Source organism: Myxocyprinus asiaticus, chromosome 5 (genome assembly GCF_019703515.2).
Source record: "Myxocyprinus asiaticus isolate MX2 ecotype Aquarium Trade chromosome 5, UBuf_Myxa_2, whole genome shotgun sequence".
NCBI classification, from domain to species: Eukaryota; Metazoa; Chordata; class Actinopteri; order Cypriniformes; family Catostomidae; genus Myxocyprinus; species Myxocyprinus asiaticus.
The window spans coordinates 35940675-35956413 of NC_059348.1; the positions used below are offsets into that span (position 1 = coordinate 35940675).

General features: G+C 37.1%; 1 protein-coding gene across 1 annotated transcript in view; it reads right to left on the minus strand.

Annotated features, from left to right (window-relative positions):
- Positions 1–155: 155 nt before the first annotated feature.
- The window catches only part of ccdc24 (coiled-coil domain containing 24), a 33232-nt gene continuing 17648 nt past the window's right edge, over positions 156–15739 (minus strand). Inside the window, exons 6-9 of the mRNA XM_051699192.1 lie at positions 12874–12928; positions 3822–3888; positions 2837–2948; positions 156–2530 (exon numbers count right to left, since the gene is read on the minus strand). Coding sequence (XP_051555152.1) covers positions 1975–2530; positions 2837–2948; positions 3822–3888; positions 12874–12928 — 790 coding nt within the window. The 3' untranslated portion in view covers positions 156–1974. The remainder of the gene's footprint in view (positions 2531–2836; positions 2949–3821; positions 3889–12873; positions 12929–15739) is intronic.

A 15739-nucleotide genomic window follows, 5' to 3' on the forward strand; every position in this document is an offset into this window, starting at 1 on the left:
TGCATAAGTGCAAATCATGCACAGTTCCCCATCTCTTGTCACCTCTCTCTCTCTCTCTCTCTCTCTTTCTCTCTCCATTGTACAGTAATGTAAAAAAAGACAAAAACCCAACTGATGTGTATGTTTATGTTTGTTTTTATCAGGGTGGGTTGGGAGGGTAAAATGCTGTAGGTGGGTTTATTTCTTAGTTGTTTTTACTTTATTTCTTATAGTAACATTGCTAATGTTATGTGTACAGACTACAGAGTGCTCTGTGTAGTGGATGTTCAGCTGCTGAGTCAAACCTAGTTCATGTTCTTACCAGTATTCATGTCATGTAATTTTATTAATATGTAATTATCCATATTGCCATTTAAAAAAACAGAACATACCTTTGTAAGAGAGTTTTCCTTTTTATATTTTATAGTCCTAAAACTCATTTTTAGCAATGTTCTGTGACACTACGTTTTTTTCCTAAACCTCCTCAAGCCAGCTGATCTCAAACATGTTGCCAAACAAAGGCTTTGGACTAAAACTTGGAAAAAAAGTTAAAAAAAATAAATAAATACAGGAATGCTTTTAGCAAAAGTGTTTGGTCATGCTAGATAATACAGAAAAGTTGCATATTAATGTGGAAGGACACAGTCTAAAGCCAACAGTGTTATATTTTCACATCAGTATTGTAGTCATTTTGAAGTTTACAGTATTTGTTGTGTGCTGCAAAACCCTTTAAGTACAGTATAAACATTTCTATCAATTTAAAAGGGATTTAATTTACCCATGATCCAGTTTCTTGTACTCTCATTAACTGCAAAATGTAAAAACTAATTGAAGGAGAGAGCACATTTGATTGTTTGGAAAGCATGCCCAGCTTTGAATAATTTTCGCTATGCATTTGAAATGTTTAGTGATGCATAAAAAAAAAAAACTATGTTTTTATTTAGGAACGTTAATGTGGGAATATTAACATAAATAAACCATGTCAGATATCAACCAGCTCTTGGCATATAAGATGTTTTAGAAAATAGCACACAATTGGTAATACTTCTATGTGGACTTTGCTACTGGTATGGCTCAGCTTTGAAACTATGTGTCATAAAATGTAATCTTCACACATAAGACGTCATTATTGCATAGAATATCATAAATTAGTTTTGTTAGGGAGCGATGGAATGGTGCGGTGGCTGTCTTTAGAGTAAACAAAACAAAAACTTGAATTTGGTGAAAAAATATGCACACGAACAAATACTTCTAGGTCCTAGATGGAAATATTAATTGAGCACAATTTTGTGGCTGTAAGACGTATAACTATACACAAAATCATAGTAACTGTGAATTCCTTGTTGTTACCTACGATCATTCAAAAGTGTCTGTTAAAAAACAACAAAAAACAACAACATTACCATGCATTTTCATGTTGTCACAGCACTTTAAAATATCGTGTGTTTGAAAGCAACAGAAAATATTACAAACTTACAAAAAACAAGTTTCCCGTTTCCTGCATCCTAAAAGAGGTGATGTCTTTACAATTGTTTGTGTATACTGCTGTGTTCATGGCAAAATAAAACAGCAAAGTTGTAGAATGACAAGCACAATGCCATGAGCTCAATACTTTATCAAACATATCTAACCATGTCTTTTCAATTTTAGGGCCAAACTGCATCGAAAATGTCTTAGTCATGTCAGTTGTGTATCTTAAACTGTTCAATTTGAAATGGTAAATAAAGTTTATTTTAAAAATCAGCTCTGACTTGTGTTTTAGTCTCTTTGGGTAAGGGGTGTTTTTTTTTTTTTTTTTGGACAAATTCATTATAAATAATTGTCTTAAAGACATTTCAAAATCCTTAACTTGAAACTGTGCAAAAACCCTAGGCTGTAGGTTTTGGAATCCTCTCAAATTTGCAGTTTGGTTCTTATAGGCCAGAAAACTTGTGAAACTGTTTCACCTTTGACATTAACAGCAGAGATGTCCCACTGACAGAGTATAGCAGAGTGTCATGTACTGAGCAGACTGTCAGGCTGAGGAACGCACAGGTGTCTGCTTCCCCTCGGCCCCCTGCTGGCTGGTCTCTGCACTGTCGGAGGAGTCGGCTGGAGATGGCCAAGGTCACTGTCTCTAGTCACTTCCATCTTCAGGAGGAGATTTTTGGTGGATCCAGACACTGTAACTGAAGCTGCTGGAACCAGTCTGAACGCCGAAGCTCTTACTGAATTTCCTCTGTATTTGCTCTCCTTGGGCATACTCTCATGTTCCATAGCAGAACTAGGGATTGAGAATTTTTGTTCAGTTGTTGAAGAGTTATTGATATTCATTAGTCGTAGATCACTCTCGAGTGAAGAAGCTATGGAAAATCTTGAATGGGATTGATCTAGTTTTCTGTGCTGTGCAGTGTCTGAGGGAGAGACCGAGGTCTTTGAAGATCCTGCGGTGGGTTTGTCTCTCTGACTGAGCGAGACCGCAGTTATGATATGGTCTTTGTCTCTGGGCGGACATGGTTTCAAATGAGATGCATATATTCCAGGAGCAGACAAATCAAGCTTACTTGTTTCCCTTTAAAAAAACACACACACAAGTATTGTTAAAAATATATTTGCCATATTCATGTCAAAAGAATATTGGTTCAACCAAGGGCATAGATATGGGGGGGGGGGGGGCTTGGAGTATGAAGAATTTACATGTTTCCATTGATCATGGTACATAAATGTTGGGGGGGTTGTACTTGCTTGTTTTGATTATCCCCCATGGAATCTACGCCCCTGGGTTCAACAATAACACTTTGTGCATTCTCTACTAGCAAAAGATAATTTAGAGATTAATTATCCCAAAGATGTTCTGAGCAGAGACAAGCATTCTGACCTGGCTTGGATTTGTGGGTTTCTTGTACTCAAAATATCAGTGGTGGGGTAGCAGCTCATCAAATTCTGAAACTTCCAATCATTCTGAATGAGTCTCCGTACCTCTTTGAGCTCTGAAAGGCCATAGAGAAAACAAGGAAACAGTATCATGCAGCTTGGCAGTCTGATCGACCACAAACTCTTTACAATCTCCATGGAAAAAATCAAATCATATTACAAAAGAGAATTCTGCTTTATTACTTCAGGAGTAAAGCATTTTCTTCTGTGAAAATTGGCCTTATAGATGGTCACCTTGGCTCCTTGACAAGTTCTTAATTTAGTTGTGTTTATGAAAGCGGGTTGCAGACAACATGACAGCAGTCTGCTCGGGGATGTGATGGTAGAAGATTTAACACAACTTTTCCAGAAAGGCATCAACTGACTGCATCACCATTAAGGAATACTACAAAGTATTGCAACTGTAGGTTAATCAAGTACATGCGAATTGAGAAAGCTTAATCTGAGACCCTGACTTATCACAAGGCAGGGTTTAAAGAAAAAGGTTTTTCAGCTTTTTTACTGCTTTACAGAAGAATCCATAAAAAAAAAAAAAAAAATAATGAATGATTTCTCATACTGTATGCACAACAATCTTAAGAATAAACAAAGACATTATTTCCATCAACCCGTAAGAAAAAAGCACAAGAATTCAGTGCTGAACCACTAGATGGTGGTGATACACAATTCAAAGATGACTTCACATCTTGAGATATTTGGAAATTTATAAAATGGTTAATTCTGTTTATAATGCAATGTTTATTGGGAAAATTGATTGCAGGACATAATTTCAGCATAATCTATGGAGTTAAAAAAAAAAATAAATAAATCCTGCTCAGCAATGTTTTAATTTTTTGCTTGTAGTACAACCTGCCAGAGGGCTTTTGTCTGAGACTTTTATTCCATGCAATTTGAATCCTTTTGTCAAAATAAATAACAATGACACATACCTGCAACAGTGGGTTCAGGAGATGCAGTTCCTCTCTGCCTACTGGCTCTCTCTGTCTCTATGTTCTCCTGCAAAAAAAAATACATCTAATCAGTTCAAAGGATTTAAAATATGAAAGTGTTGGGGCATGACTTGGCTCTTTTTTTGTTTTTTGTTTATAGGTGTAGAAAATGTTTGAAAACCCTGATTTCTTCTTCAGTAGTTCCTTAAATGTCATCCTTTTTTTCATTCTAAGTAATTATAATTACAAACAGGATAGTTTGGTCAGTGTTCCATCTATGCTAAAATATGTGGTATGTTAACAGCTAATCCATGAAACACCTAGTCTCTGTTTATGTTCACTGTGCAGCACCCGTAGAGCCCAACCATTCACCTTAAGAAGGATGGCATGAATTAATTTGCCTAATAAAATAACTGAAAAAGTTTTAATATAAATTAAATGTGTTATTAATATTTTTTTAATGTAAAATATATACTCTGCATGTCATGCCTAACAACGACCTTTAGCCGCAACTACACTAACTCAGCACTTTATAAGGAACACCTGTACACCTACTTATTCATGCAGTTATCTAATCAGCCAATCAGGTGGCAGCAGTGCAATGCATAAAATCATGCAGATACGGGTCTGGAGCTTCAGGTAATATTCACATCAACCATCAGAATGGAAAAAAGGTGATTTGGACCGTGGCATAATTGTTAGTCCATGCAGGCTGGTTTGAGTATTTCTGTAACTGCTGATCTCCTGGGATTTTCATTCACAACAGTCTCAAGAGTTTACTCAGAACGTTGCCAAAAACAACAAAAACAAAAAAATATCCAGTGAGCATCATTTCTGTAGACGGAAACGCCTGGTTGATGACAGAGGTCAAGGGAGAATGGCTAGACTGGTTCGAGCTGACAGAAATTCTACGGTAACTCAGATAACCGCTCTGTACAATTGTTGTGAGCAGAATAGCATCTCAGAATGCACAACACGTCGAACCTTGAAGCGGACAACAGCAGAAGACCATGTTGGGCACTTTATTAGGACCATAGTGTTCTTCATAAAGTGCTTGGTGAGTGTATGTTCATACAGTTGCATTTAAAAAACAACACATTTTACAGTTGAAATCTGTAGAGTTTAAATAACCTATGTAATTGGTGGTCATTGTAATGATTAACTAATGAAAACATTTTATTGGCAAAAACATAAACCTAATACTTAAAACAACTGCTGATCTGTACCGGGCATTCTGGGAGTTCTTGTTAAGCTTCAAAAAGCAATAGAAATTCTTCTGTTTCAGGCTGTCTGTTGTTAATTGTGTTGCTGTCCTGTGTTTTGGATGATTCTCATGTTACATGACAAAATGTTTTTAGAGGTTTAGATCACTGATATTCTGCTGTAGAATTTCCTAATACAATCAGGAATTTGATTCAGGCCATCCAGACCTTTCGGCAGAACAGCAATCCACACCATTATACTCACTTACTTTCTCTCTCTCTCAAATTCCAATTCCAATTTGCTTTATTGGCATGACACATAAAAGGTAAATATAAATATGATAATAATAATAACAGCAATAGAAAGATAAATAAGTAAAAAGGAGACAATAAGTTGGGGGGGGGGTATACTGTACTGGTATATCAACTGGTATACTTTACTGTATATACACAGCAAGTAGCATCAGGTAACAGATTAGGTGGTGTTTAGTGGACATGTGTTCTCTAAGTATATTGCACTTGTGTAAATGATGGGCCACTACAGAGGAAGTGGGCCCTTCACCAAGATTTTAATACATCTTTCTCATTGAGTGATTGAAACTCAGGAATAGACGTTTGTATTTTGGTGTAGAGTAAGTCTCGTAAGGAGGAGTATTTTGGGAAAAGGAAGAAGGAAGTGCATCTCTGTCTCGACCTACCTTGATATATAGTGACTGCATAGTCGGTCTTACTTGGGCAGCCATGTTTTTTTGTATCGTCCTGTTTCTATGGCCAGTTGGTGGCCACTAAGTCTGTACTTAGTTAGTAACTCTCAGTGTTTTATGTCTCTGACAGAGGAGAGATATTCAGCTGGACTGTACTGTCTTTCCAGATCAACATAACATTTCATACAGTTCTGGGTTTTTATTTGCTCTTTCCAGTGTTCCAATGACTATATTGCTTCATTTATATATTTGTTTCCTGAGGGTGAAGAGGAAAAACAAGGAAAAGTAATTTACGAAATCCATGGTTATGACCATTTTTAAAAGCTTCTACATTAAACAAATGTCTCAGTGTAATGCTTTAATACTGAGTAATAATGTATAATTGTAATGCATAAAAACCAAAACATCCACTACGTCACAAAAATCCACTACGCAGAGGATTAGTCCACAATGTCATCACGCTACATTCTGCAGCGAGGACCCTCTCGAAAAAATCAGTTGGGAGCTCGCACGACAGCCGAAAATTGCACCGTGTATGCCGCCTTTAGACAGAATTAGCAAGTCATCTGCATACAGTGTCAGTGTGAGTGTCATAAAGCTCAAGTCCTGGGCTTTCAGAGTGGTCCAGCAACTCTGCCAGTTCATTCATATAAATGTTAAATAAAGTGGGGCTGAGACTGCAGCCTTGTCTTACTCCATGCTGTTGGGAAAGTATTCTGTTCTTTTATGCCCAATCTTTACTGCACAATTACTGTGTGTGTACATATGTTTAATTAGGTCATATACCTTACCTCCTGCCACTTTGGATGATTTTATAAAGTAACCCTTGATGCCAAATTGTGTCAAAAGCCTTTTTAAAATCTACAAAACATGCAAATACTGTACTTTGCCCTCTTTTTTAGGTGTATGTGTTTTTTAGGTATATGTTTATTATTGTTTGTAGTGTATGTATATATATGGTCAGTGGTTCAATGTTTAGGGAGGAAGCCAATTTGAGATTTGTTGATGACATTGTGTTCTTTTATGAAATGTCATTCTCGCGTTAATGATGGAGCACAACACATTTCCCAGGTCACTGGTTACACAGATCCCCCTGTAGTTATTGGGATCTAGTTTGTATCTGCTTTTGAAGATCAGAGAGATAAGTCTCTCTCTCTCTTTCTCTCTCTCTCTATACTAAGCATAACATTTTTGATAGAGGTTTTTTCCAAATATAACTGCATGCGTTTGCCAAATAAATCAGCTTTTGTCCCATCTGTTTCCAGAATATTGCTCCAATATTAGCAGCAGTGGGTTTTGATCATTCAAACCTCCCATGTTGCATAAACACAATAATGTCTGAAATTGGTAAGCTATATGCCTGATTGTGGAGCAAGATAGACCCAAGTCAAGAAGTTTGTATACATTTGCATTAATGATAGTAGAAAATTATTGTTGAATTTGTAGCTTGATTAAAACATGAGAAAAGCAATAAGCTTTTTGGCAAGACTGTTTTTGTTAAACATCTTTATTCATGACTTAAATCAAGGTTTTTCAAACCTTTCAATTACTCCGATTTTCAATTTCCTTACAAGGATGCTCTTCCAAAAATATGAAGGCAGCTATAAATTTTATGTATAAAGACCCATTTATGTATAAGACCCAGGACGTTAGGACCCAGTTACTATTTTTTTTAATTTAAAAAATAAGGTTTTGCTTTTGAGCTAATTTTCTTCTTCAACACATAATCTGAAACACTGCTTTCATGTAAATGCAAAAAATAAATAAATAAATAAATAAAAATGTGTACATAAAATATAGTTATAGCATTTGGTATCTCTGAAAAGCCCAGGGTGTCCACTTAAAGATATAAGGTTTACATCTGTGGCATGTATGGTCTCAGAAAAATATAATAACCAAAATGTCCTATACAGAAAAGGAGTGTCTCAGGAGGATATTATCTAGTAATCTGAAAATAATATATTTTCTGTGGAGCAAATTACTGTCCCGTGAGGTTCCCTTGACCTCAGTTTGAAAACACCTGACTAAATAAATCAATTACACATTCTGTATTTACACATCTGTAGATACTACAATAAACAGTGAAGTCACTGTACAGATTAATCCGATTCAGAAAAATTGGAAAAAGTGACCAAATTACCACAGATAATAACAAAACACCACTATGACTCGATCAGTCTCGTTTTTCATGGTTTATTATTCTATTGAGCTCTTGATTCTGACCCCTGTAGAGCTCACACGCCACTAAATGATTCAACAGCAGTGTTCCACTGAGACTTGAGCTCTTAAAACTGGTCACTTCTATTCCAGACCTCAAACCACATGCTTTTGCTGTAAAGCCATGGATCTCCATTAGTCCACGTTATATTGTGGATGGCAGCAGCTAGCGGTGTGCTATTATTAGACCAATCTGCTTCCTGCCCAGGTTTATTTGTTCTGAGGCCCCACTATATCATGCTGGAGTCATGCTAACTGTCTAGTACATGGATGTTGAGTGTGCATCACACACTCATTTCTTTAATAATGTAAAAGCAAACAGAGCTCTCTGAGGAGAGCTTTCTCATGGCCAGCATACAAGACTATTAATTTTAGTGGTCTGTGGGCAATGGAAGTCCGCTGGAAAAGAAATACCAAACCCATAGTTATGAGGCAGGTCACTGAAATCTAAGACCAGAAGGGAGTAGTGAGGCCCAAAATGAGTGCCCTCTGTCACTCTACCTCCTCCTAGAATAAAACACTCACTGCTATTGCCTCAGTATGCTGAGAAGTTGAAAGAGCAGATGTCTGTCTTTGGGCTGGTCAATGTTTACATCAAAGATTCAATTCTTGGCTAACAGTAACACAAATTTTCTGATGAACATACTTAAGATTTAATTGGCTTTTCTCTTAAGACTTAATTTGAATAAACCCTAAACCCTGGAGGAAGTGTTTAATTTCTTTCCCATCTGATGCAGGGGTTCCCAACCCTTTTTGTCAGCTGAACCCCTATAACCTAAATTATTTACTTGAAACATCCCCTGAAGATTTTCGGCCTAATGCTAATCTTTCAAAAAACATAATGAATTTTGTAACTTAATTTGGATAAGATCATGTAAGTGTTCAGTTTTGTTGAATACTATATATATACAGGTGCATCTCAATAAATTAGAATGTCGTGGAAAAGTTAATTTATTTCGGTAATTCAACTTAAATTGTGAAACTTGTGTATTAAATAAATTCAATGCACACAGACTGAAGTAGTTTAAGTGTTTGGTTCGTTTAATTGTGATGATTTTGGCTCACATTTAACAAAAACCCACCAATTCACTATCTCAAAAAATTAGAATATGGTGACATGCCAATCAGCTAATCAACTCAAAACACCTGCAAAGGTTTCCTGAGCCTTCAAAATGGTCTCTCAGTTTGGTTCACTAGGCTACACAATCATGGGGAAGACTGCTGATCTGACAGTTGTCCAGAAGACAATCATTGACACCCTTCACAAGGAGGGTAAGCCACAAACATTCATTGCCAAAGAAGCTGGCTGTTCACAGAGTGCTGTATCCAAGCATGTTAACAGAAAGTTGAGTGGAAGGAAAAAGTGTGGAAGAAAAAGATGCAACCAAGCAAGAGAACCGCAGCCTTATGATTGTCAAGCAAAATCAATTCAAGAATTTGGGTGAACTTCACAAGGAATGGACTGAGGCTGGGGTCAAGGCATCAAGAGCCACCACACACAGACATGTCAAGGAATTTGGCTACAGTTGTCGTATTCCTCTTGTTAAGCCACTCCTGAACCACAGACAACATCAGAGGCGTCTTACCTGGGCTAAGGAGAAGAAGAACTGGACTGTTGCCCAGTGGTCCAAAGTCCTCTTTTCAGATGAGAGCAAGTTTTGTATTTCATTTGGAAACCAAGGTCCTAGAGTCTGGAGGAAGGGTGGAGAAGCTCATAGCCCAAGTTGCTTGAAGTTCAGTGTTAAGTTTCCACAGTCTGTGATGATTTGAGGTGCAATGTCATCTGCTGGTGTTGGTCCATTGTGTTTTTTGAAAACCAAAGTCACTGCACCCGTTTACCAAGGAATTTTGGAGCACTTCATGCTTCCTTCTGCTGACCAGCTTTTTAAAGATGCTGATTTCATTTTCCAGCAGGATTTGGCACCTGCCCACACTGCCAAAAGCACCAAAAGTTGGTTAAATGACCATGGTGTTGGTGTGCTTGACTGGCCAGCAAACTCACCAGACCTGAACCCCATAGAGAATCTATGGGGTATTGTCAAGAGGAAAATGAGAAACAAGAGACCAAAAAATTAGAGTATGCCCAGGTTTGCTGCAGGCAATAATGTGTTTCAACACAACAATTCATGACTTTGCAAATAGCTTAACAGGCAATAATATGAAACAGAATAAACAAAAGTAACTACAGTTAACTACATAACTACAGTTTGTATGTGGATTTGAACTGAATGTCAATGGAAAGTGTCCAGAAAACTTCAAACAAAATGTTTGTGTTGTACACAAATGACTTTTCCATCTGCTTGACATTGAGAGGCCTCACATTTGTAGCTGAGCTCTGTACTTTGGCAGAAGGGAGAATGAAGCAGGGAGAGCATGCGGTACAGTAGAAACTTGGGAGTTCCTCTGGCTGACTGAGATGAGATCAGTCTTACAGTATGTGTTTGGCTGCTTAGATAAAAAAAAATCCGGCACCAATCAGCAGCAGGCCTTATGGGGCCAGTTTAACATCTGAGATTTCAGATATACTAGAAATTCTCTCTTATCCATTTAGAGAGAAAAAACATAAGCTCATATGGTGGTAGCTGATGCATGATTATGCATATTCCAATTACAAATGTAACACATCAGAAGGAACCACTGTTCTTTTTTTACATTTTATATTAGTGCTCATGTTACTGTGAAATTACATGAAAAAGTATTGAGCAATAGTAATGAACTACATGTACCTTATGTATAATTAATTAGTAGTGCTTGTTGTAGTTATAAAGTACGATTAGTGGTGCTTGTTCTATTGCTCATACTTAAATGTAGAGACTTAAACAACCACTAACCCTAAGTTTTAAACAATGGAACATTCCAAACCATTTTTGCTAAGGACATAAATGATACCTCATGAATTGTGCGGCTTGTTGAAAAAAGGTGCGCTATTACTTTTCTAAGCATTCAGACTGATGATTTTACAACATGCCAATATGCAAAACAAACCCCATGAACTTATAGACAATATAAGTAATAGAACAGATAAAAGTAGGGACGTGTGACATATCTAGGACCAGAATATCATAGAGACTTGAGCGCTTTTGGCCCGGGCCAGTAAGCAACCACCTAACAACCACTTAACAATGCCCAAGCAACCTTCTAGAGCACCCTTGCAACTGCATAGTATCACCCCTGGTAACACTCAGAACACCTTGCATTGTGGGCATCACTCACATCTTTCTTATTTTTACCATAGTTTTACTATGTTAATTAGCTAACATGTAATATACAAGAAAAACACTCTAATTCCCAATGGCAGAGAACTAATGGAGAGTCAAATTCAAATTTGCTCTTGAGTTTTCAGTTGCACCAAACAGAGATCATTGAAAAACTAACAAGCAGCTAACTTAATAATTTAAAGCAGTTCTACAGTTTCACAAACTACCAACTTAATAAACTATGCTCTGCACAAGCCTTATCTGGAGGAAACTCTTCTTCTGACTTGCTGCTTTCACAATAAAACATCCTGCAGTTGACAGAAAAGAAATCTGATCATTGTTCCATCTAAATACAATCTGAAATCCAAACATTCCTTTGCTGTAGAAACATTATCAAACCACAAATGAAAAGTTATGGAGAAAATTACTTCAACTACAGTATAATGGAGTCTGCCCTCAGCAGGGGCCGGATTCACGAAAATGTTCTTAAGAAAAAAAATAAGAAAGTTCTTAGGATAAATTTTAAGAAGTTCATATGAACATTCCTAAGTGCAGTTCTTGAAAAATTCTTAAGAAGTTTTCAAATATTTTCTTAAGAACATCTTAATTTTTTTTCTTAGAATAAAAAGACAGGCTTTGACATTGTCTGATCAGCCTGCTAATGGAGTTGCTGTGTCTAATAGCCTACAACAAATTCAATACTTCAACAGTGGTAAATCGTAATGATACATTTATTAGCATTTTTTTTAAGTAGCAAGCACCTTGCATAATATTTTTGAATGTAAAGTGCGTGAGATGTGTTAGTTTAACGACACTACCCATCATAGCAGAATTTACTTGCTGCTAACCATTTGATAACTTTTAATTTGACATGGAGGAAAAGAAAAGAAACAAAAACTTTAGTAGACAAGAGGTTTGTCTAGAGGTTACTGCAATGAAAAAGTTCTCCTTGGGAAGCTTGATAATAATATCTCGTCGGAAAGAGGCGGGTAAATGCGAAAGGGTGGCAGAGGCTGTCTCCACTGTGCCCAACTCTGACAGGGATGTGGATGGGGGAAAGAAAGAAAGTCTCCGCTTTCTAATGTTATAATTATTGTTTCTAAGAACTCTAAAGATCGCAGAAATAGAGTGCTATATGCAGCGCATCCATTTGAATTAGCATGATTGGTCACCACATTAAGAAGCTTCAAAACAACATTTATTGTTTGAATTTGGTGATAACATTTTCATGGTTTACAAGCTTAAAATAAAAACAACATAAAACATAAAATGTTTTTTTTTTTTTTTTTTTTTGGTCTAAAATCTAATTTCTACATAAACAGTCCATTGCAACTTCAGACTCAACAAGAAGAACCCAGTAAATTAATTAAACATCTTACCTTTTAGAATTTAAGACAACTGTGAGGTTATCCTAACTTTAAGATGTTATTTAAGATGATTTTTAAGAAAAAAAATTTTTTTTTAATTTGAATGCTTCTTAATTTTTTTCTTAAGAACAATCTTAAGAAAAATGATAAAAACTTTCTTAAGAAGTTTTTTCGGGAATACAAAATATTCTTCATGTTTTTCTGAAGTTAGAAATTAGGAAGAAAATGGTAATTTTCGGCCCCAGATTGTTTTCTTGATTCGTCCACCCTCTGGATCCAGATTCATAACATGTAACATTACAGTGATCCTGATGTAGACGATGCGATCAAAGTCATAGTTTAATGGTAAATAAAGGAATCCTTACCTGCAAGACCTGCACATCTCTTTTCAAGGCTTCACACTCTTCAGTTAGGACTGACCTGTCAATCAAATGAGCACATGTTTTAAAAAGGATCAAGTCAGCTTTAGTCCAGAATGTCTCTTTTAAACACCAGCCATGAATTAGATTGAAAAAGAAGACATCAAACAAACAAAAATGTTATCATTTTAAGTTAGTGACAAGAATAGGATACACATAATTATGTTCATAATGGCAACTGAAGATAATTGTCAACACTACAACAATTTTCATGTTTGTACCATTATGGATTTCCAAAAGCAGACTGTTTCTCATTTAGGTACTTCATACAAAACATTGAATCTCCAATTATTCTTTACCTTAAACAAGGTTAAGTAAAAATATTTTTTTATTTTATTTATTTATTTATTTGTTAGAGCCAGACTCAAACTACTGAGTCACGAACTCTTTTCTAGCTCAGTGGGGAAGCAAAAACTGGCCTACTTCTTCGTTACATAACCATTGTAGTCACTTAATTCCCTTCACTTTTCTTTTAAGGCCAAGGAATCTTACATATGTCTGGGTCTGGTATTCATTTGCTCACAATGAGGCCTTTTGTTCTGATGGAGGAATGGATCGGGCTGCTCGCTCTAGCTCCCCTTCCTCTATCTCAACATTCTGCTTCCCCACTGAGCGAGACTTACTGTTGCATTCCTCTCGGCTGGGCAGAGGGCTCCAGATGCCTGGAAAGAACAGTAGAAGGAAAAGGGAGGGTGGTAGATGGGTTAAGGAGGGTAGAAGGGGAGCGAGAGAGGGCTCTGAAAAGTTGGACAGAAGGAGAAGGGCTAGAGGAAAGAGAGAGGAGATCCAATTGGGAATCCCTTACTAAAATGTACTGCAACAATTCCATGGCACAGTGATGGTATAAGATGGTTATACTGTACCATGGTACTTGATTCTTGATAGGTAATTGAAATGATACTTTTGGAAAGCTGACATACTAAAATCCATGAAAAGTATTTTAAACAGCATACCATGATATTTATACTGTACTTAAAATTATTTCAAATCATACCATGCTATTACTATGATACATATAAAAAAACAAGGTATTACCATGGTACCATCTCTACAAAAACAAGGTAATACCATGGTACTTTTTTCTGTGCAGACCTGCTAGAGTGCAGAAGGAGTGATAAGTTTAAGCATATAGAAAACCCAAACAGGCGATTTGTACATTTGGGTCAATCCTGGCCAAACTGAGCAGTGGTGGAAACAGGGAAAGAGAGGATGGTGAGGTAGTCCAATGCTCTGATGTTACAATAATTATCTTTGCGCAAGAAGGCCCATGTCTGGTCTGAATCCACATGTATAAGCACATGTTGAGCAAAGAAAGGAAAATTCTACCTCGAGGAATGTGTTGCTCCACAATATTAACTTCATCATTGCACAACAGTTTCAGACTGCAAATGAACAATCTTGCCTCAGGTGTAAACAAATGATTCTGATATTATCTACTAAATAAAAAGAAGTAATTGAATTTGTTATATGCATGGAATTAGTTCTTACATTTTACTGTGTTGCACCTAATTTTTATAATATGTTTAAAGCCAGTGGTGGTCTATTAGATGAGGCAAGGTTGAGCCTTCTCAAAAATGCATTCAAGGGGACCTGGGTAGCTCAGCGAGTAAAGACGCTGACTACCACCCCTGGAGTCGCAAGTTCAAATCCAGGGCATGCTGAGTGACTCCAGCCAGGTTTCCTAAGTAACCTAATTGGCCCAGTTGCTAGGGAGGGTAGAGTCACATGGGGTAACCTCCTCGTGGTCACTATAATGTGGTTAGCTCTCGGTGGAGCTCACGGTGAGTTGTGTGTGAATGCTGCGGAGAATAGCGTGAAGCCTCCACAAGCGCTATGTCTCCACAGTAACATGCTCAACAAGCCACATGATAAGATGATGTCTCAGATGCGGAGGCAACTGAGATTTGTCCTCCGCCACCCAGATTGAGGCGAGTCACTATGCCACCATGAGGACTTAGAGCACGTTGGGAATTGGGCATTCCAATTTGGGGAGAAAAAGGGGAGAAAAAAAATGCATTCAAAATGAATGTAACAACTGAAGTGATAAAATTAACTGTTGTTTTTAACAATTAATCTACTAATGGAATGTTCATTTACTCAGATGCATATAATGTATACAAATCAGGGGCGTAACTAGAGGGAGGGCAGGGTGGGCAGATGCCCTAGGGCCCAGGGTGAGAGGGGGCCCGCTATGGTAGACCAAAAGAAACCATAAAAATGACCATGGAACTGAGGGGTGGTGAAAAACGACCAATGCCCTCCAAGGAGGGCGCTCAACAGTTTCTTTGTACTGGGGCCCGCAAGATCCAAGTTATGCCACTGATACATAGGAGGCTGACAGCATAACTACTCCTTTGATTAGTAAACTGAATGAATCAGAATTTATATTCTGGAGCTAATGTGAGGCAAAATTTAATTTGCATCCTTCTCCATAAATAACCAATCATTATCAGAGGTAACCTTTTAAGCAAATTAGCTTTATCACTTTTGTGTGCACTTTTAACCTGCTTCTGGTTAACACAACAGGTGAAGTGAAGCTTTTAAATTTAGTCTAAATCTAAATGATTGAATAATCTGAAAATAAGCGAAAGACCGTTATACAGGGCCATATATAAAATTACCACAATGAAGGATCTAAGGATGGAGTTCTTCTACACATAGGGGAGTATATGTTAAATGGAATGGAGCATTCCTTCATTTATAAATGTTTGGACTGGTCACAGTCTATAAATGGCACTGCGTGATTTGTTCCATTCATTTTCCATATTGTTAAGAGTTGGGTTGATGATTGAAAAGATTACAATGCATTGTT